Here is a 27,416-nt window from a genome sequence, read left to right on the forward strand (position 1 = left end):
AGCCTCCTGAAGGCACAGTCTTACCATCAAACCACTCCTCAGACGACAGTTGAGTGGAGTTTCTTTTTCCCTCATGATCTAAAGCTCTACTGTGAGATGACATTCGCTGTGGTATGGGGGATCTCTAAGGACAAGAGGAGTGCTGACCTCTCCAGGCTAAGCTGCCATCGAGGCAGACGAACGGCGTCCCTCTCCTGAGGGAGGGGAAGGAATAGCCGCCACAGCGCGCGCGGCCTCGCTGTCACCCCTCAGCGCCGCGGGCCCGGGCCGCGCGCCGAGCGCCACCGCGGGCACGCGGCGGCTCCTTTAAGGGGAGCGGTTCGCCATCTTAGGTTCCTCCGCCCCCTCCTGCCACGTGACGCAAACGGCCGCCATCTTAGGCTCCCCGCGCCGTCGCCTCGGCTTGTCTGGGTCACGTGGGGCGGGGCCGGCGGCGGAGCCGAGCTGAGGGGAGCGGAGCGGAGCGGAGCCGAGCGCCTGGAGACTGAGGGGCGGCAGTGGCAGGCGCCATGGGGCAATGCGGCATCACCTCCTCCAAAACCGTCCTGGTCTTCCTTAACCTTATCTTCTGGGTGAGCGCGGGGGCGGCTGGGGAGGGTCGGGGTCTTCGGCCGTGGGGCTGCCTCTCCCTCAGCGGCGCGTAGGGGGGGCCCGAGCCGGCTGTGGCGCGGGGCCCGGCCCTGAGGGCGCTGCGGGCCGGGCTCGGCCCGGGCCGCCTCGCCGTTATCGGTCCTCGCTCACGTACAACAGTAGTTGGGAGCACCCCCGCGCCGCCTCGCCGGTTCAGTTCGTATTTAAACGGTTTCTGTTTAGCGGGTGTCTTGTGCTCCTTCGCGGGGCCCCGTGTTTTAGCGGTGAGCGCAGTCCCTTCCCTCCCAGTCCACCCCCCCAGAGTCCGGAGGTGGATGAAGCTGAATCTGTTGCCTCAGTCGCCTGGCAATAAAGGTTTAACGAGCATTAGAGATCTTGAGGCAGAGACGCTTGTGTAATTGAATACAGCTTGAGTTGCATTTTTGAGATTTTCAGGTCTCTGATGGTTTAGTTTTTGTAGAGCTGTTACGGCCGTCTAGTTTTAGGCCTTTTACTTTAAGGATGTTTGTCCCAAATACTTAGTGGTAAGTATAGAGCACCGTTTTCTTCCTCCTATTATTAACGCAAAGTTAGGATATATGTAAAACTTCATAGTCCAAAAGCAAATCTTATGTTTTCCTTCTTCCAGCAACCACAGTTGCATCGTAGTATTTATGCATCGCTTAAACCTCCCACAACTACAGTCGTGCTGACAGACAAAAGCTTACCCGGGTTGGTGGAACAGTAGGTTGCTCTAAACGACCTTTCTCAGGATGGGCATACAGGCTGTAGCTTGGCATTTATAGTCACTGTAATAATTGGCTTGTCAGAATAACATAACTCTAAATAAATGAAATCAAATTAAAGAATATTCTGTAGACTTCTAAGAATTACTTTTCTGCATTTAGCTACTGCATTTCTCAACATCTAATCCCAGCTCCAGGAACAGAAGATGTGTTGTCCCAGCTGTTCAAAGATTTCAGCTTTGAAAAAGTAATAGTGGGTAATGAGATATTAGAACGTTAAAATGTGGCTATATATAGCTACATCATTTAATATTGAAAGTCATATGAAATCTAACAAGTGTTATAGGATAAATGATCTTGTCTAAATTTTTATAAGGGAATGCCTTTCATGGGTGCCTAAAAATGAATCGTGGTCAGGGAAAATGCATATCTGTGCAGTCTCACCAGCACTTGTGTATACAGCTGTTCAGAGGGATGAGCAGTAAATGTGAGGCATATTTGACTTTAGTGCATATTAGAAGTCTATAATTTTGACTGAAGTGTATAGGCTCCATTCTTTATCTTTGAAGTTTAAGGTGGTTACATCAACCTTTTTAGTAGAGCCGTTTGTTTGGAATCTACTTAGTTGGGTGTGGCTTTTTGTTACATGCATAGTTGCAAATGGCATTTAAAAAGCTAATTAATAGCTGCTACGTCATACTTAAAGTTTTTGACTGGAGGTGTGGTTGTGAGTTGTGTTCTTGAAGGCATTTTGTAGTAGATTTTTCTCTAGTTGCTGATACAAATTAGGTTCCGTTTTGAATAAACGAACATAAGTTCTGTATGCAATTTCTCCCCACTCCAGCAGCTTAGTGATAGTTTTCATGTTTTATGTATTTGAAAGGTATTGTTTGTTATTTGCTCATTTAGTAATTTAATGCATATTGAAGTTTGCAGTTACTCAGCTTAAACAGTGGTGGGTACAAAGTTATTTTGTGTAATTGTGAACCTAGTACTTCACAATTTTTGATAACTTTTTTTCAAAGACAAACTTGTCTTAATTTAAAATGGACAGATAGTATTTAGATAGGATGTACTTTGTGTCAAATTAAAATGTCACCAATCTGGTATTCTGTAAACTGTCTCCAGCCTAAGAAGTCAACTTGTGGTGATAGCTTTTTGGTGGATCGGTAACTGGGTTGCTTGTGCTGGAACACAAGCTGCATGTGGAATGAGGCAGGCTTTCTAAAAGTGAGAATTACAAAAGTCAGTGGTTTTCTTCTCTTTAGCAAGGTATAGGCTAAAAATAGGAAAGAACAAAAGTAGTACATCTTCATTTTTAAATGGCATAAGAGAAAGAAGAATTCCAACTCTTGATCTAGCACGTTTCATTTGTTGACTGAGCTGTGTGCGTTAACGTTTGGTGCCCATCTAGTTGACAATGTAATTGCTTCTGTGCTGTTACAGAAGTCTTTTGCATGTCATTCATATGTAGTTCCAATTTTGATAATTAGATCATTCAGATTTCCACTGAGACTTGACGATAGAAAACTGCCTATAATTGGTTGAGTAACTATGAAACCTCCTTTAATTGCTTTCATAAATGCAATGTGTCTCTGTAGGGTAGTGTATATAAATCTTATATATTATCATCATCATCTTGCACAACCTGGTCTAGGGGAAGGTGTCCCTGCCCATGGCAGGAGGGTTGAAACTAGATGCCTTCCAACCCAAACCATTCTATGATTCTATGATCTTCACGGTCATCTGTAGTAATAGCAAGTTGCTTCTGCGTAGTTTGCTATCGAAACTTATGCAACAGTAGCTGATCAAAGTGAATTATAATTTCCCCGACACCCCACACCTGCCATGGGTCTCATATTTGTGGGAGGACGTGAATGTTCAGAGTGCTTTGGTAGCTGTGTTGCGAATGTGAGATGTTCAGAAAATTATCACTTCTGCTGCCGAAGAAAAAGCAGAGATGTTTTTGTTATACTCTGTAGTCTAGGATGTAACTTACTTTAAGAACTTCTTTCAAGCCTTCTATAAAAGGCAGATGTGGCTGGCTGACAGGTCATAGCCATACCCACCCACTCATTCATTATCTATGACTGCTGACTTTAATAACCCAAACTCCACTCGGTTTGCCAGTGATTGTACAAGTTCATCTCCTTTTGAAAAGTCTTGTGCTACTTACTGAATTTTCTATTTGGCACTATAAAAAAGTCATCTTGTTTCTGTATAGTCTTGTGTGAACTTTTTTCACATCCTGTTAAATTCTTACATTAACTGTACATTCCTACACGTTAATTACTACAGGATTTTTTTTAAAAGAAAATGGGCTAGTTTATCATATAGAAAGCTGCATGGGCTTCTTGCACCTCTCAAAGTTTTTGGTGTGGTACTTTGACAGTTTAGCTGAGGTGTTTGCAGGGATGTCGGGCATCGGGTACATCCTAGTGTAGACACACGTATTGCATTAAAAACACAATACTGCAGGAAAACAAAATCATGAGGAACGGTCATCAAGAGTAGCATAAGATGTTGCATGAAACATTTGAATTTTGGATAATTCAGCAAAGAGTGCTTAAGCTCAAAGGTACTTTACAAAGAAATGCATTGATAGGAAGCATAAGTTAAAGCTTGCAGTTAATAGAAAGATCAGAGGAATACAGAGTACAGATCAGATTAATGTATTTACTAGTGTTTTGTTGTTATGAATTAGTTTTGGAGTATATATGATAAATAGCAAAGGAAGAACAGTGCTTCAGTTGACCTTTATTTTGTGTTAAGTTTGCACAAGATCTATTTGGTCAACTAGTGACTTCATTTTCATTTAGATGATGCTAAGTCTTTTTCTTTAAGGAAAGGTGTTACATAGGAAATAATTGTGATGTGAAGGACAATACATCTTAGAAATAAAATAACGAAACTTTTGGTACATATATTCTCAGAAATACTTTTGGTGGAGTGGAAATCCCAACATTGATCAATCTGTCAAGACTTAGGATGCGATATGTGGAGTTTTTTTCAGTGGAGAAAGATTATAATGACTGGTATGACAGGAAAACATTAAGCTGTAGTCTTTAAAAAATACATAGTTGATAATCAGAAGATATTTTTTGATGAAGATGAAATGTTGAATATGACCAATTACAAATAAAAGATGATCATAAAGTATTTGAGAATAGCATGTTTTTCATAAAAACCTTTTGTTACAGTACAAGTCTGCATAGATTTGAAAGAGGAATAAATAAATCTACCTGGAACAAATATGTAAAGACTACCGTAAAATGTGTTTATTTTGTGAACTCTTAATTTAAGGCTTCATCGGGTGATATGCATAATTCAGTTGAAAGCAGTTTGAAGAAATGAGATGAAGACAAAAGTGCTAGGGAAATGTGTTTACAATATAGGATAGAAGGATAAAATACTTGGAGATGCTTGTAGTCTTCCTTCAGAATAGGGAGTCTGTCTATTTTATATTTCCGAAGAATATATGTGCTCTGACAGCTTGCTCTGCTAAAACGGTACCTAATGTCCTGTGCTTGCTTTGAGGTTTTTTTTCACCTGTGTCCTCCTTGAGAAAAGGAATTAACTCTGCTTCTGCAATGCTTTCAATTCAGTAGTTGTGAACTAACTTTTTAAGTTGCTCTTGCAATTATTTAACTGACTTGAAATCATTAATTTTACAGTTCATTTGACTAAGCTATTATAAAACATTCTTTGGTATGATTGTTTAGAGAAGTCTCAAGGTTTCAGTTCTGTCCAGCAAGAATGCTTTCTACAGTTCTGTGCTCACTTTGCAACATATACATGCTCACCACAGTACAGTAACCATAGTATTAGAAATTATGTAGTATTATCTTAGAGGAACTATCTGTGCTATCTTTTAAAAGGAGCTGTAGCTATCAGTGTGTATGTAGTGTGTTTTGGGTTTCTGGTAGAAGAGAAGAAAGAAAATGGAGCAAAGGGAAAATTCATTGAAATTTGGCAGTAGAAAGAATAAGTAGAAAGTAGAGCTCACTTCCCCTTACATGTAGGAATAAGCCAAGTAATTTTTCTGTTTTACTGGGAGCTTGAGAATTGTTTCTGATCTGGACTTTAAAAGCTGGGGTAATGAAGAAACTTCTTGAGAGTTTTTTGGTGATCAAAGACTATAATTGACAGATGATCCCAAAGGCTACCTGTTGGGGATTACTTGACTGAAGCCTTTTTTGTCTTGGAGGACAGTCACTTGTGGATGTGCAAGTTGAATGTTTTGTGCTTCTGCTGCTATGGTAGTGGAGTGTAATTGCAGGATTGTGTAATGGTTTGGAATCCCATGCATTAATGAAATTAATTTTTTATTTTAAAAATTAATATTTAAGACTCAGTGTTGTGCCTTCTCTGATTTTTCTTAGAATATTTGGATATGAATTTTCAGATAGCAAACGTGGGCCAGGCCCTCCCTGATTTAGGTAAGGTTTCAATTTGCTTTTAAGTAACATAGTAGTATCGTTTAAGTTTCTTTACAAGGTGAGTTTCAAGTATTTGCCTGAGATTTTTCAGGATTTTTTTGCATCTGGTCTCGTGCTTAAAAATAGAACAGAAGCAAAAACAACTTGCAAAGCTAAATGTGTTATCTTTTGAGTAGTATGTGGAATTTGAAATATCTCTTTACCTGGCAAAATTTTGTAGCATGGAGTAATCATTATTGTTCTTGTGCAGGGCAAGGAATCTGAAAACAGTGGGGTGCCAGGTCAAGTTACAACCCTGATGACCAAATAGGTGTAAAAGAATGGCTATATTGTTGACATCTCTTCTAGTTTGAAAAAAAAAAAATAGTCTGCTGGTGCACTGCCTTTGCAATCAGTGATACTTAAAATAGGTAATGCCAAATGCAAAAGCAGCCTTTTGCTTTAGCTGCAAAAGCATTTGAATTTGAGGTTTTTATGCATAGTGTTACAGAATTGAATTTGGCTAGTATAGACAAAGCAGTCTGGCTTACTTGAATTTTACATGGCATGTTTTATAAGCCTTTAAAATATTTCTGTGTTACAAAGTTGAATGAAATTGCTGGTTTTCTTCTAAAGGATTTTTTAAGGCAGTGTTCCAGTTAAGATATTATTGATGAGAACAAAGTAGAATAGTGTCAGGAAGCCATTGGGTTCTAAGGTGGATGGGGATCAATTCAAGCAAGTAGTGAAAATAACGTCAAATATGGGTGTGTATTTGTTTTGGAGGGGAGTGGAGAAGGAGATATGGAGTAGTGAAGTGCTGAAAAGAGTGTCAGACAAAGATATAGCAGAGATACCCTGTAGGGCCTTTGAAGTTAAAACTGGGAAACTAGAGTTTCAAAGACAGAAAGCTAAAAAGAAAAACTTTAGCTGATCAGGAAAACTTTTTATCTGATGTGGTTTGAGCCCACAGGGCAACTGAGTGCCTCTCAGCAGTTCACTCACCCCTTCCCTGCCCAGCTGGGAAGGAGAAAATGAATCAAAAGGCTCAGAAATCTAAGGACAGGGAGGGATAGCTCAGCCATTATGGACATCGGCAAAAGGCAGGCTTGTTAGGGGAAGAAAAAGGACATCACTTTAATTCAAAACATTAACAACAATGACGCTTAACAGACAGAAAGGGACAGTGAGAAGCGTTACCATATCTTAAAAACACCTCCCCTCACCCCTCCTTTCGGCTCAGCTTTGTTCCTGGTATCTCTACGTTCTGCCCCAGGGGCAGGGGATGGGGGAGTACAGTCAGTCTGCTGCTTCTTCCTGCAAGGTGGTGGGAGGAAAGCACTCTTTCGCGTTCTTCCCCCAGCTCCAGGTGGCATCCCTCTCACGGGAGACAGTCCTCCACAAACTGTCTCTGCCGTGAGTCCCCCCCACGGGATGCATTCTTCTCGAGATGTTCCAGCGTGGGTCACCTCCACGTGTTGCAGTCTTCCCAGTGCTAGACTACAACAGCGGGGGCTGCTGCTTCCCACAGAGTCCTGGGGCTCTCCACAGACGGATCTCTGCTCCTCTAGTGACCTCCATGGGTGGCAGGGGGGTGGCCCTGCCGTCTCTCCACGGGATATAGGGGGGAGGGGGTCCTCTACTCCAGTTCACCTCCCCTTCTTCCTCAGCCTTCTTTCCACTGACCTCAGTGTTCACATAAGTGTCCTTGTAATGCCTCCTCACAAGTCCCCCCAACCCCCTCTCAGGTTCGCCTTCTGAAATCCGTTATCACAGACACAGCCGCCATCACTAACTGTCTCGGCCTTGCACAGAGGTGGATCTGACTTGGAGTCGGGGGAGCTTTGAGAAGTTTCTCACAGGGGCCACCGCTGTAACCCCCTCCCGCACTACCGAAAACCCTGCCACACAAAGTGCACTCCAGTGCACCTCCCCCTCTTCCTCCACTACACAAACCCCAGTAATCAGGCTGTGTTGGAGAGAACTGAAAATGTCAGAGCAATACAGTAGAAGTCAAATAATGGAGTACTGTAAAAAAACGCTTTTTAAGATACTGCTCTGAGAAGCCCAAAAACTGGGTGTCAAACTGCAATACCAGTGTCCCTACTTAATGGGTAGGAAATGGTCAGGTGTTGGTATGTGTGGGGGAGTAACTGTTACAAAGAATGAAACTGGTGTAACTGTAGACCCTCAAAAATCTCACCTGAATTGTATGGGGATTTCTTTTTAAGAAAAGAAAAAGGATGTTTGCAGACTAGAAGAGGCAGTAAGTGAGATCAAAGATATGCTGAAGTTTAACGTAAGGAGGGCAATGCATAGGTTGGGATCCTTGGACAAGATCCAGGCAGAAAAGGTGAGGGACTGTTAGTGTGGAAGACTTTTTTCTTACTTTTTTTGCTTCTTTCTATCAAAGACAATGTAGATGGTCTATTGCAGTATGCCATAGGTGTACTTTACAATCCCAGTCTTGAAAGATGTTTTAGTAGTGGAATGAACAGTAATTGGGTTTAGGGTGGTATCTGTATTAATACCAAAATTTACCAGTCAGCAATGGTAAAGTTGGCAGTAGTAGGAATTTATAAGTAGGTGTACTTACCAAAAAGGTAAAATATTCCTTTATCTAACTGGACATCAGGTGTATGTGTTTTCTCCTGACATATACTTCACTGCCTCCTTCATTTCCTTGTTCAGAGAGTATGTGTTTTTCTTCAAACAGTGAATGAAATGAAGATTCTTAAGGGACAAATACTTTTCTTTGGCCTAATTAATTAAGAGTACCAAAAGAAATTCAGAAACTTTTTGTGTGTGTTCTGTTGTGGTCCCAAAGTGAAGAAAATTCAGTAGCAAAGTAAACAGCAAAAGTAACATGAAGAACAATAGTTTGGAAAGATACAAAATCATTGGAGAAGTTTTCATTGGATCTGTTAAGAGCAACATTAGTAGGGTAGTGTAAGGAAACAGTAGTTGTAAATGGAGTTGCAGTGTCCATGGTTGATAAATAAATGATCAACAAAACAACTAGTTTAAATATCTTAGCAGTTGTCATCTTAGCTAGCCAAAATTTTAGCTTTCAAACTGCTGCAGTGTGTGAGCGTTACCGAAAACATGAAAACAGTTCTTGGTGTGTTTGCAGCATACTTATTAAAAACCAACAAAAACTGCAAACAAAAAACCCCACCCACCATCACAACAACAAAACAAACCTGAAACTCTTTCAGGGTGCATCTAGACAGTGTGTAGCCTTGAATACACCTCAATGCATGTGAAAGGTGAAAGCTGACTTTGTGAAATAGGTATGGGCTTAAGAGGCTGTTTTATACCAGCCCAAAGATGGGGGGAAGTTTACTCACTATAAGAACCCCAGATTGTAAATATGCTTTCCTATAATGCTTTGAGTGATGTTTGTCATTGCATGTGTCATTAGATTTTTCCCATTCTCCCTCCAGTTCTTTGTATACTTCTTTGGCTTTTAATAACTCCTTAGAGGCCCATGCTAAAGCAATAATATCAAGCTTTTTCTGAACTACAAGAGGTCTCTGTATCTTTTAAATTTTCCTCTGATGAAAAAGATGTCTGATTGTTCAAGCCTTTTGCAACAAACTGGCTTCGTTGACTATACTTGCCTTGTCAGTCTTTTTAAAGGTTAATTCATCCTGAAATAGGAGTATGCCACTTCAGGTTCAGTACTACAAGTCAGATGCAAACAACTCTGAAAGGATGTGTGAATGCTGAATAACCAGTCATCTCCCTAGAGCATGCATGTGACCTGGCACACATTCTGAAGCTGCTGCCATCTCTATTCAGAGCCTTGAGCAGATCAAGTTCTAGAATTCTGCCTTCAAGCCCTGTTTATCAAAGACTTGTTTGAACTGTGTGCAGTTCATGTATTTGGCTTCCATTTAATGATGGGAAATGCATGATTGTAAATATGGTAGCTTTTTATTCAAATATCTTTGACTTGAGTGAGTTCAGACTTCTGCAGATTTACTGTTTACTCTGCAGGATAGTAAGCACTGAGATTTGGATTTTTTTAATTATCCTTGTGTCTTTACTTGTGATACGTCAGTTTCTCTAGATGATTCCCTTTTTGAGAAGTAAATTATTTAAGCGCATGGTGCTGTTTTGGGGTTTAATTTTGGTTTTTTCTTTTTAAAAGCATGCTTTATTCTTGGGTTCTACTTTATTCTTGGATTGCAACAGGTAATGTCAGTTTAACTGGTGCAGCACTGATCAATGTAGATTGCATACTTTGTGTAGGTAAGACTAGCTCTTTGTCTTTATCTGTTGTTACAATATTTATGCTTTATTTACATTAACATACCACATGATACTGTGGAGGTAAAACAAAATGCATTGTGCTGAGGTCCAGATGTGGATGTTGAAACTACTGAGTTGTGGGGAGGGAGGAAGGACCTCAGGCTAGTCTGGTCCCATCAGCTGAACACCTGTCAGCAGTTAGCACAGTAGATGCACTCATCTTCTGGTCTAGTTTCATCCAAAATGAGTCCTGTTACGTACTCCTAAGACTATTCGCTGATGCAAACTAGGAGGTAGTAAGTGAAAATCATCAGAAGATGAGCAAAAAGGATTGCTTGAAAAGCACATTCCAAATCCCAGCTAAAATGCTGATTTAGAGACCTCACCCCTTCCTGGTTTAGAGACAGGCTGAAGAAAACGCTAAGCATCCTGTGGTGGTGATATGAAAGGAAAAGGGAAGGCACAGGAAACTTGTGTTCCTATAAACTAACTGGGTAGTGTTGTTGTTTTCATTGTTCTGTGATAGACTAGGTATTGTACCTGTTCAAAAATAGTGTTAGACTGTGATACACAGGAAAGGAGTTTTAATCTTCATAGCTTTAAAACTTGTGAAAGCTCCAGAAGGCACCTTTGCTTTCAGGACTTTCTGGGGGTTTTTTTTTCCCCCTGAAGATTACTTGAAGTGTTTCTGAGGAACGGAGCGCAGTAATTTTTAAGGGTATGGTCACTTTGTCAACTTCCTCATTACTCTAGTGTAAGGTTTATAGACATATGAATGCACACTGCTGTTCCCATAATTCTGTAGCTTCTTCCAGAGAAACACCAGTTCCACAACATTCTTCCAAAGCGAAACCTAAGGTCAAGTGCTGTCGTGGCTGACTAGTCATTATGGAAAGGATTTAGTGAAGTCTTCAGATGAGGATGCTTTAATCTGAGAAGTCTTAGAAAAATCTGCCTTTCCAATAGTAATTACAAAATATTATTTTTTTTACAAGTCAGTTTCTGAGACAATATTTATACTTGTCAAACTCATCTTGTCTGGCATGATATTGGAAGAGCAGAGTTTCGTAAAATGTGTATGCTTCTTGAAGCAGGGAAGGAAAGCTAATATCTGTAGACAATTTTTTTTAAAGATTACCCTTTTTTATTTCAAATATTCTTTAAATATATGTGCTCATGCAGTTTATGAACCAGATTTTTTCTTAGTGAAGAAGGAAGCTGCTTAAATTTCACACGACAGAGAAGGATAAAGGGGTTCACAAATGGTTCTGATTTCAATTTTGTGGTCTGTTTTCTGTGCCTAATGCCAGCCACAGCTGTGTTTTTTCATCTGCCACCTTGCAATATACCATATTTCTAACAGGCATTTTAGTTCTTAGAAATGGGAGATTACATCACTGTCCTGTCATTCACATGCTTCATTGCTAGGCAACAGTTAATGTAATTCCATTGTTCAGTGACACTACTTTGAATCTTTGCTTTGTGTACAGAAATTGTATGTCTGCATTTTGCCATGTTGTACCTAACATGGCAGGATTTGTGTAGTTGGATTAACATTTCAACATCTTTTGTGCAAAGGGGCGATTTTGTAATGGCTTGTTCACTTCAGATTTTCTTGTCTGGAGAAGATGTCTTGCTGTTGGTCTTTGTTACTGAATTTTCGGTTTCATTACCATTGTATCTCTATGGCACCTTTTATTGGATGAATGTGAGCCTCCTGGATGCTTTTAAGATTCCTGTGGAGTACACACTTACCTCCACTGCAGAAAGAGAGGCAGAGAGGTGAAATGCATTGCTCAAATCCACACAGAACGGATGGTGCTTTTGAGCTGGCTCTTAATACTACTTTCTGTGACGTAGTGTTTCTATAACAAAGTGCTGCAGGGGATATTCCATATGTAAAGTATTATTCTAGTAGTATTTATGCAGTATTGTTTTATAGGAAGTAGTTGCAGTAGTACTGCGGTACACCTAGTACATTGTAGCAAATAGTGCTGATATACTGGGTATCAGTTGTCCTGTGGCTTGTCTTGTTCTGTGCCACACTGAACAGGTTGCCCAGGGAGGCTGCAGAGTCTCCATCCTTAGATTTTCAAGACTTCAGACAAAGCCTTGAGCAACCTGGTCTGAATTAATTGTTGACCCTGCTTTTAGCAGGAAATCGGATTAAATTATCTCCTGAGGTCCCTCCTGGCCTGAATTATTAATTGATTCTTTGATTCTACAATAGCATGACCCAGTCTTGTAGTATTATAGCTACAGGAACCAGCTATATGTGTGTCTGTCAGCTTTTTGCAACACAGGCATAGGGGTAGTTACAAGGCCACTGAGTGGGAAAGGAGGGCTGGAGGCAGCCCGCAGTGTTCTTTCTCAGATCAGAGCTGAAGTGAGCAATATTCCAGTTAACTCTTGTGCCCAGAGTATGGATTGGATTGTAATGGGGATGCTGCCCTTAACATGCAAATTAAATTCCCCAGGTCTTAGCTTAGTCATTGCAGCTTCTGAGTGGATTGGTTTAGCTTAGCCTTGTATTGGGACACCAAAAAAGTGTCATGAAATATTCAAATTATGTTGTCCATCATTGCAAATGCTTCATTTAGATGTATAGCAGGACTGTGTCATTCTGCAGCAAGTGTGAAGACAGTTGTGAAAGACATTTGTAAAGCAAAAATTGATAAGAGCCTTTGAAATAAATGTATGTTAGCTGGCTCCTCGAGCAAGAGCTGTCTGTCCTTCACTAAATCTGCTCAGCTTAAAGTTAATGAAGGTATTGATGTGTTGGGATCCCTGTAACTGTAAGAGAGGTAAGGTCATACCAGATTGATTTAAGTGCTTTGTCTTAGTGTTTTAAATCTATATAGTGTCAGATCCATCCTACAGGTCTTATTTGCAGTAACTTTAAGTTACTTTGTTTGTTTAATGGACCATTTTTGTACAACAATGCTTCTGAGAACATCTCAAAAGTTTTGTGGTATGTGTCTCTAGGTATTTGGTTCTGTCTTTTAATAATTGGTGGTTTATATCTGTTCCTACCTGCTTTGTTGGTTAGAATCAGATTTTCCGGTGCTGTGAATACTTCAGAAAGGCTGTTATTTCTAGCAGTTCATCTTTTCCCTAGCAAAGGTTGAAGTTTGCAATGTGTGTATCTATTCTGTCTAACGTTAAATCATAGGTAGTAATGAGTGAAATAGAAGACTAAGTATTAGGTAAGTAATGGCAGATTAAAGGACTGCGTACGTGTTCTGAAAAGCTGTTGAATAGCAAATAATTTGCTGCTTGGACGAGCTGGAATCCTGTTCTCAAAAGCATGAGTTTGTAAGTGTTAGACTGTGTAGAAGGTTTTAGTTTACAGCATAGGAAGGAAGTGTTTGAGAACAGGGAGGAAGATTTTGGTGTTCATAGCAGGGTTACCCTCATTTCTTGACTACATGCCTCAGAAGACTCCCATAGTGTAGTCAAAGCTAAATCTGCCTAGATTAAATGCAGTTTGAAAACTACTGGCTAGACTCCGTTCGAGTTGTTCCTAATAAACATATGCTGTGACCTTTCAAAGATGTCTAAATTTTTAAAAATCTGAATTCTGAGGAAGACTACTTTACGGTGTTCAATAAAATAATTGTTGTAAAGTAGTCTTGCTGAAAGGAGGGTTTGGTGTTCAAAGCAATTTACCATGCTGTTGTATGTATTGTAGGCAGCAGCAGGCATACTGTGCTACGTGGGAGCCTATGTGTTCATCACATATGATGACTATGATCACTTCTTTGAAGATGTCTACACACTAATTCCAGCAGTTATTATCATAGCTGTGGGAACACTTCTTTTTATTATTGGACTTATTGGGTGCTGTGCAACAATTCGAGAAAGTCGCTGTGGACTTGCTACGGTAAGTTGCAGAGTTTTTATATGATGATGTTTGGCTGTTGTATACTTGGCTGCATTCCCTTTTAATAAACTTCTGAAATATTTTCTAAAGTTTGTTCTAATCTTATTTTTTGGCCTTATATGTTTTCCCCTTATTTTGTTGTGAACATCTCATTTCAATTTTCTGTTCTAAATAATGGTGCTAAATTAGCCGGTTCTGGCAGCAGGTAGGCTCCTCAGTTTTACCTTTTTTAGAACTGTGGTCATCTTGTTTAAAAAATGTAAAACCATATCATTAAGTCATAACAGTTTTTAAATCTCATTTTTATCTGTTCTGTTTGAAAAGCTGAAATTGGATAGAGAGAAAGGTGAGCTAGGGGCCTTCTTGTTTTAAGTATCTTGCATCAAGGTTGACTGAGGGTTGTTATGATACTTCAGTATTTTTCTGTATGGCTTAATTTGGACACTGTAGTATTTTGTATCATGTGTTTCCAAGCATTTTAACTGTAATTTCAGCTTGAGAATTAGGTAGGAGAGAAGAGAGGCCAGCATTTAAACTGTCTCCACAGGGTTTTTGGTGGGGTTTTTTTTCGTTGGATACAGTGTAGACTTTTTAACAGTTTATTTTAAAAGTGCTCTTAAATATACCAAGGCAAATGCATAGCTTGCTGTGTCTGTCAGTTGTTACAGGGCTTAATCTGAAGAAATGTGCCCTTAGTCCATCTACCACTCTTAGTTACAGCCTGGGTAGTTTCTTTGATGTGACATTCCTATTTATCTAACAGAAAGAAGATTGAAAGAAGCACTTGATTAAAGCACTCTGGCATGGTGTTTTCAGTCCTAATGCACTTGACTGGCTGGGCAGCTGCTTATTACTTGGTGAAGCTCTGAACACTGAAGCTTCTTGAATGAAGTTAATACTGAGCTCATTTGGTCAACTTAAATGTCTGCTTTTAAGTTATCTGTAAAATCAAAACCTCACCTGAAAAAATACTTTAAATAGCAAAATCTGTATGGTGACTTTCAGAGACTAAATGGGTAAACCTCTTTGCACAAACACTCTTGATTTGTATTTTACAGTTTGTGATCATCCTGCTCTTGGTTTTTATCACTGAAGTTGTGGTCGTGGTTCTTGGCTACATCTACAGAGCAAAGGTAATAACTTCTCAATTTCAGTAAATGTTTGGTTGTAAACTGTGACCAAAATACTGAGGTCTAGTCTTTACTGTATTTGGTTCTGTAGAACTGTTAATGGGTATTAAAGGGAATAAAACCAAACCTCTAAGTGGGTTAATTTGAGATATCAATATCTTAAATTTTTAGAACATCAGTATTCTTCAAAGCAAAGCAAAAAGTTTTCTTAGAGGCAAAAAGCTAGCTGGAATATATCATTAACAGTTGAAGAGTAGAGGGGAGTCAAGGTAATCGGTACCATTCCATTTTCCAGATGGTCTTCAAATTTATTTACGCTTTGACTTTGTGAATGATTTAGGTTGCACAATATTTGAACATAGGGCATATTGTTGTGATATGCAGTAACTTAAATGTCATCTTGTGTTTTGGTATACAAACTAACACTGCATAATAATAAAATCAAATAGATTGAATGTGTTAATGTATACTGTCTAGATTTATACAGGTTGTTGACAAGGGTTATGGCTAAAGAAACTGTGACTTCTCCCACTGTTTGTTTAATGGAAGTTAAGAAACAGGACCAGAAAAATTAAATTAATTGTGTTTCTACCAGCATAATATGTGGCAGAAATATACCATGTGGTATTAGAGATACCATAATGTAGCTTGAAGAAATGAAATTTCTAACTTGCACAGTTTCAATGGCTTTTATTATGTCTACATCTAAATTTTGCCAAAAAATTAGCAGAAAAGGCATTTTTAGCTGTGATGTGTAGTATGATCACATTATAGGACTCTCCAGTGATATCTTAATAGGAAGCTGAACTATAACACCATTTACCTTTCTTTGGTCTTCTGTGTGTATATAAACAGCCCAGGTCTTACTAGCTCAGTATTCTCTCCTGCTATCCTGGAAGAAATGGTGAGACAACCATTAAGTAAAAAACTTACAACGGAAGGCTCCCTTGAGTAAGCAGCTAACGAGAGGACCTTGAACTATACATGATAAATCTGGCTTAATAGTTACAATAGGTTGCTTCAACAGAAAATGCTCTATTGGTAATGCTTAAATTCATCTTTTTCTCATGGTCTGCATTTGATTTCTGGCATCTTGGCCATGCACTGAGAAGATTATGTGGGACATGTTAACATGTAGTGGAAGTAGTCCGCAACTGAGGAGAGCAGTACAGTTCCTAGAGAATGGGGAACATGTTGAGTTCTTACATGTTAACTTGAATGGTTGCCTTCTGCTCCAGTACTTGCAGAAGTGTAGTGTATTACAGTATAGTTATTCAGGAATTACCGTGGATCTGAGCAGGTCTAAGCTGTGGTCATCCTACTCTCTTCTGTGTTCCCATCTTAAAGTGGCTTATTCTTTTCCGGTTGACAGCATTCAGAGCAGATAAAAGCAGATGCATAGATCTTTCTTCCCTAGCCCATCTGAAATCAAACACTTGAAAATTGGATTGGTCCCAGCTGCATGTCTCTCATTTCTGTCTTGCTACCATACAGTTTCACAGCTGTAGGTAATGCAGGGTCAGAGCTTGGGGGAAGAGGGAAGGTAGGCTCTTTTTGATGGTGGCATCATCTTACAGTAAGACATTTGTGGGAGTCAGTATTCAAAAACTAAATCTTAAGTCTTTTGAAAGGACAGACAGATTTTGTTGCTAAAAATGACAGTTTTCTACTATCCTGCAGTACTTAGCATCTTAAGCTATTGTTTCCAAGTGCAGCAGAAGTGTCAGAAATAACTTAAATTTATTAACAGTGAGCTGGGAGGTGAAATCTGCTTAGATTTCTGATTATTTTTGCCAGGATAAATAAGGCAGCTCTGTGCTTTTCTAATTTTGTTCTCGTGTTTCTGACATGGCATGTATAGATCTGTGGGGTTTTTGGTTTTGTGTGTTGTTTGTTTTTTTTAAAAAAGGCACCTGAATTGTGTTAGAATTACTTCAGTGTTAACTGTAGAAACTTCCAAACAAAACTTTACAAACAAAAGTAAAGATTGAAGTCATAGCAGTTGTTCATCAAAACTGTTGGTACCAAGTGAGACTGAGGATAATGTCTCAAGAAAGTGGTATTGTGCCCTTTTAAGATAGAATGACTGATCTTGACATCGCTTAATTTTCCAACATGCCTGTAAACCTGCATGTGTGGATCCAGTTCAGACTCGTAGTCCTTCAGAACAATGTGAGGCGTGCCTAGGGCGTATTGTGATACTGACCTGCTGCAGAATCTGCTAGCATTGGTCCTTGTCAGTGAAAGTAAGGCTTTTTGTAAATGGCAGTAGGGATTAAACAGGCTGTCAGTTGCTTGAGGACTTAGTGGCTTTTTTCCCCTGGGTGGAGTAGTTCACTCTCTTCATTTTTCATAAAACCTGCCAGTTAGCTGGAGCTAGTGACTTCTGTTTGCATTGTATGTAATTTGCATGGCTTTCGGGTGTAATGTTGCCCTAATTGAGCCATAAGCCAAATGATATACAAGCAAGCACTGAAATAAATTATTTAAAAACCTATATGACAAATTGAACAGCTGTTTTGTTATATGAATCAGAGTTGTAAATCACATTAGTTAAATCATCAAATAATTGATTTTAAACTAGTATGAGACAAGTTGCCTGTGCAGGCTAAATTGACTTTTATTCATATCTGTCTTGATACTGATTTACTTGTAAAGATAGCCAGCATTCTCGGGTGGGGGGGGAGTGAAGCTTGTGCTCTTGCTGTGGAATATTCTTCTTTAAAGAAGTTAAGGGAGTGATGTGTTAGCAAGACCTTCCTACTGTAACTTGGAAATCTAAAGAATATGTATGTTTAGTTATTGCTCAGCCCTAAGATTACATTCCTTGCATGTAATTCCTGTTGAAAGTGATAGTTCTGAATTGATTTTTTTTCCTCTAATGTTACTATTGTACAAATGTTTAGTTACACCAGACTTTTTGTGCATTTAAGTAACAGTTTACAGTGAAACATACTACTTAAAAGGTTCTAGTAAGATTTCCTCCAAAATGGGCATTATAAGATGCCTTTTGGGGGACAAGTGATGATTCTTGGGTGGCATCCATTTCTAACACATGTACTTGACAGCATCTTTAGCAGCTTGACTCATCTGCAGTAGCTTTAGGAGCTATTCCAGTAGCTGTTGCTATGTACAGTGTACTGCCATCAGCGTTTCTCAAAGTAGGGAGGCACAGAGGGACTGGGACTGAACAGAGACCTTTGTCACTTGTAGGGTAGAAAAGTCAGCCAAAAGATCTCATCTTTGAGAATTTACCTGTGCCTCAAGCAGAATGGGAAGAGCAGGTGGTATGACTTACTCATATCCTTGTGGTCCCAAATAGAACGAGTTAGCCCAGATGGTTATACTGGTTTTGGCTTGGAACTTTGAAGGAGTAGGAGGAAGTGGAAAGGTGAATGCAAGCCCTTATGGAGAGCCCTTAACTTCATGGAATGTCTGCCACAGTGTCATAATAAAAGCAATTTCCTTTGAGATACATTGCAAAGCTACTTTGTCTAAAATCTCATGGAAGATAGCTGCTTGGTTTTTTTCTTGTCCATTAGCTGCAAGGTAGCAGCACCTTTGCAAAAGTCATTAGAAGTTTAAGGAGCTGTACCACCAAAGTATACTAATTTCAGATGTTAGGGGGTTGCCTTGGTTTTCTGAATTGCTATAAGTAGGGGTGAAATTATTTTACCTAGACCTGTACTGCTTCTGTTGGTGTGCTAATGCAGATGCTTTCCTAATACTTCGCAGGTGGAGGATGAAGTTGATCACAGCATTCGGAAAGTATACAATGGATACAATGGGACAAATCCTGATGCAGCCAGTCGTGCTATTGACTATGTACAGAGGCAGGTGAGACTGTGAGGCAGTCCTTTCTGTCCTTAAAACCCAGATGCTGTGTTCCACTCCTACTTGTGTAGCATATCTTTCTCCATTCTGACAAATCGAGGAAAGAGCTGGTTGGTCAATAAATAGCTTAACTTGGTTAAAATGAGTAGAATTATGGCATTGTTGATAGGGCAATGCGTTCTGTGTGATTGGCTATCTGTGAATCAGTGTTTGGATTCAAATATTGAGTACTTAAGTATTTTTCTGCAATATTCCATTGGAAAATGTTCTCACATCTGCACATATTTATCTAGAACATGCTGAGGGAAAAAAGTGTTCTTGATTCTAGCTGAAAGCTAGTGTTGCAAGTTTCTGGATTTGAAGCTAAAAGAACCGATCAGACTTAAGGAATATTCAGGAGCTTTCAACACTCTTACAATTGCATCAACTTAAAAAGTCGTCTAACATTTACATGTTAAAAGTCTCATGTATTTAAGTCGGTGATACTACTAATTCATACCTTGCTTAAAATTCTTCCTAAAAGGGAGAAAGGCAAGAAGCTGGTAAATTGACACTTAGGGCAGTACCTCTGTTTGAGGCTGCACTGTACACAATAAAGCTCTGAGGACTGCGGTAGAGTATAAGCTCTCAGCAGAATGGAACTGTGTGTATTTAATTGGTTCATTCCTGAAGGCTTTCTACGTGGCCACACAGGCATATGACTATATAAAATGAACTTTAATTCTGCACCACAGTTCTGTGAGAAGAGCAAACTGGTTCGTGCCAGGACTATGTCCAGAAAGCAAAGGTTTTTTTCAAGCATCTGTTGTGAGCTTTAAGGATAGAGGTGTTCTAAGCCAAAAATAAAGCTTTTGTCTTGTTTGGGAGGCGTGAGGAAAAAGTGGGTTGTCAAATGTTCCCCAAGAACTTGAATTTCAAGTCTGCATTTTGTAAGGAGTATCTTAAATGTTTTCAGGCTTATAGGCCCCTTTACAATATGCTCAGTCTATGATTTGCTTAAGTAAATGTCAAATAATTTGTGCTACTCAGGTAACTAAGGTAGCCTAATCTTAATACACTTGTGTTCTTGGTATTGCAATTAGAATTGCTGTTTCATCTCACTTCTTGACTGATAAACACATTGACTCTTTACCTGCATGTTTTTCAGCTGCGCTGCTGTGGAATCCATAACTATTCAGACTGGGAGAATACTGTCTGGTTCAAACAAACTAAAAATAACAGCGTGCCGCTTAGCTGTTGCAAAGCAGCCCTCAGCAATTGTACTGGCAGTTTGACCCACCCAATGGACCTTTATTCTGAGGTAAGACAGCCAAAGACAGACCAAAGACACCCAGAGACAGACAAAAGACAGCTACTTATGTAGCTCTGTGCTTTTGCTGACAAATCATTTTGTTTTCTTTTTAGTGGGAGCATGAAGTCTTGGGGGTATTTGCTTTAACAGGAAATAAACATGGTTTTTAGAGGAAAAAACTTTTTTTCATCTGTGATACACTAAGTAATGACTTTTTTTTAGTATTTGGATTATCTTTCTGCCCTGTTTGATGCTTTTTGGGGTGGTTTTGGTGTGCCTAAATGTGGTTGCCAGATGGATATATAAGAAGTCTGCTTGTTTCAGGGGTGTGAGGCTCTGGTTGTAAAGAAGCTTCAGGAGATCATGATGTATGTCATCTGGGCAGCACTAGCATTTGCTGCTATTCAGGTAAGAGAATATTCCTTAGCTGTAACTTTTTTCTCAAATGAAATTCTAAACTGCTGTCCAGGTTATTACAGCTAAGCACAGGATGATGACAGCTTTAGTCCCTGTTCGATTGGTTTGGGGGATAAATGCACATCAGTCAAAACGATCTAAATGCTTTAACACAGAACTTCTCAACCATGTGGGGTCTAAAAGCTACTGCTATGTGCATGTATACTCTATTAGATTTGAAGATAGCTGAACAGTCAATGTTACATGCAGTAATCTACTGGAATGTAAATGGGAAACTTCTTCAAGTATGGAAGTATCATGAATGTGCTCTGATAGCATTTAACACGTGAAGAATTTGCATAGTGTTTGATTTCCAACTTTAAAGCAGATAGCTAGTACTTCATGCCATTTTAGAGGTACATCAGCTTAACTGTGCTTCATGGCATGCAAATAATGTCAGGACCACCCAGGAGGTACACCAGGGTTTTTGATAACATACTCTGCTCTTTTTCAGCTGAGCTTTGCATTGTGTCTTGCAGATTTCTTGGTTTCTGGACTTAAGTAAAAAAAGAGGTTCTAAACTGGAGAGCCTACCTACTTAAAATTGGGAACAGGCTGTCTCCCACATGAACCTTAATTGTTAGTTACCCTGGTCATAAAAAGTAACTGAGGAAATAGACTGATGCGTATCGCAGTATTTATTTAGATCTTTTAAAAAAGACTAGGACTGTCTTTTAAACATGTCTGTAAAATTGGAAGTTTGTGCATCAATTTGGCAGGCTTAGTACATTAATCAAATATGGTGCAAGTGTTATGGCCTCTGAGAAGTGTAGTACATATGCTGAATCCCAAGAGATGTGAAAACTAGTTTCAAAGTTACTTCTGTGCCCTTAATAGCATTTTATTTCAGAAAACATTACATTGTACCTGTTGAGTCAGGCAGTTTAGGTACTTCTGTTTTCAAAAGCAGCTTTTGAGCTGGATTGTATGTTTGAAGGTAAATCTTTTGCAAACAGCCTTGTGAAAATACGGTTAAATTTCTATTTCAATGCTACAAGGATATTACTCATAGGTAACACTGTATACAGTAATGTTGTTGAACTGTCCAGAACCAGGTTACTTCAGCTACGGAACTTTAAATTTGGTGAGATCTGTGCTTGGTCTTTTGAAGGAAGGTATTTTTTTAATTGCCATTCTTAAAACTTAACTTTTAAATCAATATTTAGTCTGCTTGAACACTGAAATATGTGTAATGTAAATGAAGGTATTTACTGCAACCATGATTACTGTGGCAGCTTTTTTTATGTAGGGAAAAAAAAGTATGTTATGAGGCTGGGTGAGCTGAATCCCAAGAGGAGACATTATTTCTAGCTTTGGAGTTTGCAGGTTGGTTAACGAGTCCACCCCAAAATGCAGCACAGTTATAATCCTCTTTGGGATTGGGCCAGACTTTCTGACATGTGCTTGCTATGGAAATGTGGCTGCTTGCATCCTTCTGTTATTCCTGGCTCATCAATTCTAGGCAAACATGTTAGTTGTATTATCCGTTCTGCAGTGGGTGCTCTTTGATTTGTCTCCACATGTCAGTAATCCAGCTACTGGCAGAAAGTACATATTGTATAAACAGCTTGTCAAGAAAATAAGAACATCAGAGAAGTTTCTTTGCTAATGCTGCAGTATAGCATCTTGAAATCTTTTTCTTTAAAGTTAAAACAAGCTATGTGATACCTGTTCAGAAAATGAATAGAAAATAGAGAATACAGGGTGTTTGGAATACCCTTGAAATTTCTGTCTAGTAATATGCACTGAGTGGTAATCACATTTAGTCTATCAGAGGTCATACTCTTGTATCTTTGCTTCACAGTTCAAATGGTTGTAAAGTCACATGTTTTAAAAAGACATTAGTTTTTCTCAAGTTGATTCTAAACAGTATTCAAACTGTTATTTATCTCCTGCAACCTATGTCTTAAGTTGTGACATCCCCTTATTTGTAACACAGAATTTAAGAATGTACTTAGCCTCATTCTCTGCAAAAGAGCCTGTGTGATAATTGATGTGGAGGTAAGAATGGAAACTTCAACAGATGACCTGTAACTGAGGTCGTGTCTTGTAAACTTAAGAGGAGTGATTATGTTTTCCTTACCTTTTGGTGATTTTTACTACCTTTCCTATACTCACTGCAGAGTCCGCTCTGAACTGATTGTTACTTTGTATGTTATGCAGTAAGGTGTCCAAAGTTCATTACCTCTAACAGCTTACATGGAACAAATGTACCCTTCGGTAGTCTTTAAAGTGAAAAGACTGAGAAACGGAGAATTTTTGCAAGGCTTGGAATTTGTAGAAAGCTTAGTCTTTTCTGCATAGAAGTAATTTTTGGTATATTCATGTTTCAGTTACCATGGGGATCTTCCAGTGTGCAATAATTCCCTAGTCTCAACCACAGTGACAGCACAGAACTATTAATAAATAGGAGGCAAACTGAAGGTAGCAAAGGCATTGCAGTGGAATAAAGTGCTACTTGATTAGCTGCTGAGTTCATTCTTAAAGTATAGCTCTTGTAGTTAGTGATCATTTACAAGGTACTGAGCTTGGCATGTGTATACAGCCAGTGAGCTTTTTTTGTACCAAAAAAAAGGCAAACAGGTTTGACGAAAGCAAATAAAATATAGTTACTGCTAGCAGGCAAACTTAAAAATAAAAAAAAACCACACAAAAAAAAACCCAAATCAAACCTGACTGTGGGAGATGTGTCTAAACTTTTCTGAAAGTTGAAGAGGGGGGTGTACGGATCCTTCAACACAGACTGACAGAGTATTTTTGTTCACAATGTTAAGCTATAACTGAAGAGAAACAATCAGATGCCTTACAAAAAGTTTGATGTGCTAGCATAATTTAAAAAATGACATACTTAATTTCTGTAGAGAAAGTTGAAATATGGGGATTACTTCTGTCTTTACAGTGAATTCTAGAAATATGCTCAGTGGCCTCCTAAAGGATATAAATGGCTTAACCAGTAACCCAAAAGTTGATTACATGAGTTCTTATTACAGTACCTGATTGTTTTGGATTTTACACAACTACATAAATTTAATGTCAAGTGAGTCATTGACCAGGATTATCTTTGTGAATAACTGTATATGTGATGGAACTACTTTTATTTATTTGAAATACATGGCTAGAATTAATTACAGCAAATGACTACAGGACGTGTTTTTCTGCAGCACACTTGTAATTTTATCCTTGATTTGAACAGGGAAAATAATGAAGTTTCTGTACTTGCAGGCTGTGAGCCTTCTTCAGAGTTTTGTAGCTACTGGCAACTACCATAAATGCTTCATCTCACAAGTTTAACTTAAGGGTTTTTTAATTGTGGATATTAATTCTTCACTTAGAAGGGTTCTGTCCATGAAGAGGAATTCTCTCATGTAACTCTGTTTTTCTGACATTAATATAACATATATTTGGGAGTTAATACGTGAACTGGAACCCAAGTACTGATGGAAAGTGAGGAAAGGTGCTGTTCTTACCAAGAGCCTGAAGTGGCATACTCTAGGTTACTCTCCATGTGTTTTTTTGAACCTGAGCTGGTTTCTGCTATAGATCCAAAGCAGATAATGCACTCCAGACAAAGAATATTCTTAATCTTTATAGCTTGTTCCTTTCTAGGAAATGAAAAATTCATACTAGAATTTCATCGTGCCTCTTTTTAATCACTGCTTATTTAAGCTTAGGATTTTTAAAACATTCTCTCTTCAGTCTTTCAGCAGACTTGGGTACTATGTTGCATGTACCATCATTTAGTTTTAAAACTTGTCACACATGTGATGTTTGCATCAAACTTTATTAAAAAAAGTGAGTAATTCTCCTTTTGTCCCAGTGCTGTGTTTTCACTGGGGTTTTGCTGTATCAGGAAGAAGGTTTACACTTGGTTGTCTGCTCACCCATTTCATTCTTGTTTGCTTTCTGTTCAAGAGGGTTTTCAGGGTTCTTTTTTGTTTTTTTAGAAACATGTTTACCTTCTGGGTAATGCTTTATCATCCAGAGCTATGACCGGAGCCTCATTAAATATTTGCATCTGTGAATAAGCTTCTATGCATGTGACCAAATCAATACAGTCTCTTACTGTACTAGAAGCCACCTGATTTTTTTGAGTAGGTGCAGTTTTATTCTACCTTCAGTAAACATGCAACTTCTGTAAAATAGCATGCCCTGCATCCCTGATGACATTCATCTGATTTAAGTCTTGTAAATACAGACAAGGTGATCAAACCTTAAATTCCTGGCAAACTTGCCAGCACAGTCATGGTACTGAACTTTAACAGCAAGAAAATGCTAAATGTGAATAATTCACATTGGACTTAAGCTTTCTAATATGTTAACAGAGGCTGAGCATTTGAAAGAGATCAGCGGTGAAATATTCAAAAAACTCTAAAGTTTTGCTGGTTTTCATCATGGAAATTATACGCTAATGAATTTGAATTTCACTTTGAATTTTCATACTAGATACAATATCTAAATCTGTACCTTTCATGAAATTAGTAATTTCTTCCATTTGAATTGTTGAGGCAGAATGCAAGTAGCTGACCAAAAAAAACTTCTGTTAAAGATGTCCAAGACAATCTTGCAAGAAAATAAGTCTGGAGTTTGTAGCCCTTGCTTTTTGCAGCAGGAAATGAAGCTTTTTCAAGAACAATGCATTTGTTGCAGTTTACCTTATGGACAATTAGTCTTGCGAAGCATGCTGAACGATGTGCTGAGGTTAAATCTCTTGAAGTTCCTTCTTTTGTACTCAGCTTGTTTTCTTCTTTTTTCCCTCCATAGCTTCTGGGCATGTTGTGTGCCTGTATAGTACTATGTAGGAGGAGTCGGGATCCTGCCTACGAACTGCTCATCACTGGTGGAACCTATGCCTAGAAGAGAATGCGAACACACAGTTCAATCTTATCTCACTCATGTGGAAGGTGAATGGGCCAGGTCTACTGCAATAGCTTTCTTGCCCTAAGCTTAGTCAAAGCTCACCTTTCATAGATGAGGACAGCTGTACTGTACACTGGTGATGGGCAAAACAACTCAGCTTTACACACACCTGTGACTTTCACTGTTTTAGCCAGCTATTCATGTACCTAAATGTTTTAGTATACTAGTAAACTTTCTCATTTCAGAACCATTTGCAAGTTGAGTGTAATTTGGTTGATATGAAAGTCAAAGGATGTGTGCCTACTTTGGTAGATTACCTCTAAGCATTAACAGGCTGATTCTTGCATATAGAGAGAGGATTTCTTAAACCTTCACTACATGAAACTCTTTTGGCCAAAGTTGTACAAAGGAAGCCAGCTGTATTTAATTTGAGAAAAATATTTTACTCTTGCCCCTCACCAGTGTCACTTTTTAAAAACACTTAAGTGAAGTCCAGTACACTTTATATATAAAACTGTAAAAGAAAGACTAACCAAAATTTTAGGATCATGTGACTGCAGTTTTGACCTTCAGAGATCAATTCTTTCAAATGCTAGTGGTTTAAAATACAAGCTGGCTTTTCAGGAGTATAATGTATGCACTACTGTTCTATAATGAAATATTTCTTTTTTCTATGAAGAGCGATTTTATGTGTTGAGTGAACTGTTAGACTGTAGATCTTATATTGGTTTGGAAACAATGTAGCCATGTAGAGTAGCAAAGTACTATGTGAAAGTGATCTCAACTGTAAATAGTAAACCTGATTAAATAAATCTCTGTATATCCTCCCTATAAACATGTCTTGTTTTCTGTTTTAAGATTCCAGTGTATTTGTTCAGAGTCCTGGTGTGGTAGAAGCATAAGCTTTAGTATGAAAACACCGGTTTTAAGTGGCTTCATTTAAATGGATCTGTATTTAAGGTTTGGTAGAAGCTTGATTGTATCATATTTGTTCCTTTTTATTTGAAAGAATACTACAGAAACACAGCACAACAATCTTGTTTGAACTTGGTGGAAAGTTAACATCGTGTGAATACAATTAAGGAAGAATCTATTGCCTCTCAACAGCGGGGGGATGAATAGCTGCTCTATAACTGCTGTATGTTAATTATGCATTAATGTGTCTTATGTTATTCAGATGCTTAGTCACCGCTCTGCTTTCTCTGGCTTCAGTTGTCTCCTTCTTTGCAGAAGCCAAGAATGTTCAGGATTTCTACCGGTTGCTTATGTGCTTTATCATGCAAAGTAGACATGCTCAGCCAAACTGACATCAACATAATATTCTCAAATACCTGAAGAAACATCACTCAAGAAAAGATAATTCTAGTATGTGTAGCCTGTTGTTAAGGCAAATATATTCTGTGGGGGATTTAAGTTTCTTAGAATTGTTACACTGCTGTAGAAATATACTTTTGGAATCCTGTATTAATTTCTAAAGGTGGGTTTCAGATGATATGCCCCTGGCTTAACCTGAAAGGCCTCCTGGGACTCTGGTATTAAATGTCCTGGATGTGGTAGCAAGCCTCCTTACAACCTACTATTAGAAGCGTTCATGAATTTAAGGATTATCTGCATTGTGTTATATTGCATATTGTACATATGCTTGGTAAAATCCCAGACTAATAAGATCAAGACAACCCTGGCTTGTAAGAATCAGACCAGGGCGGTTTCAAAGCAGACTTCTGTGTTGCACAAAACAAAGCTAAGGATGCTTCAAAAAGTAGTCAGGCTCTTACTAGCTACAAGGCAGAAAAGCTCCACAGTCAAGAGCTTTAACATACCTCTTTGAAGTGAGGAGATCACAGTGCATGTACTTATTAATCTTGCTGGAAGATATGGGATTGTGGTAGAGATGATTTGACAATATAACACCAAGTACTTGCTTGTAGATCAGGGAAGTATCTGCTTGCCTTTAGCAAATGTAGAGAATTCATG

General features: G+C 38.8%; 1 protein-coding gene across 1 annotated transcript; it reads left to right on the forward strand.

Annotated features, from left to right (window-relative positions):
* Nucleotides 1-397: 397 nt before the first annotated feature.
* On the forward strand, nt 398-26,277 carry TSPAN3 (tetraspanin 3). Its single transcript, XM_074837037.1, has 7 exons — nt 398-572; nt 13,683-13,874; nt 14,933-15,007; nt 18,740-18,841; nt 19,986-20,138; nt 20,454-20,537; nt 25,347-26,277. The coding sequence occupies exons 1-7, from the start codon at nt 510-512 to the stop codon at nt 25,437-25,439; spliced, it is 762 nt and encodes a 253-aa protein (XP_074693138.1). The 5' UTR covers nt 398-509; the 3' UTR covers nt 25,440-26,277.
* Nucleotides 26,278-27,416: the final 1,139 nt, after the last annotated feature.

Source organism: Strix aluco, chromosome 12 (assembly GCF_031877795.1).
Source record: "Strix aluco isolate bStrAlu1 chromosome 12, bStrAlu1.hap1, whole genome shotgun sequence".
NCBI classification, from domain to species: domain Eukaryota; kingdom Metazoa; phylum Chordata; class Aves; order Strigiformes; family Strigidae; genus Strix; species Strix aluco.

Bases quoted from the DNA above. Each gene is read 5' to 3' on its own strand.
- TSPAN3 (XM_074837037.1), top strand. From the start codon at position 510: ATGGGGCAATGCGGCATCACCTCCTCCAAAACCGTCCTGGTCTTCCTT. The intron at 13,875-14,932 runs GTAAGTTGCAGA...TGTATTTTACAG, and splicing joins GTCGCTGTGGACTTGCTACG to TTTGTGATCATCCTGCTCTT. The intron at 15,008-18,739 runs GTAATAACTTCT...AATACTTCGCAG, and splicing joins GCTACATCTACAGAGCAAAG to GTGGAGGATGAAGTTGATCA.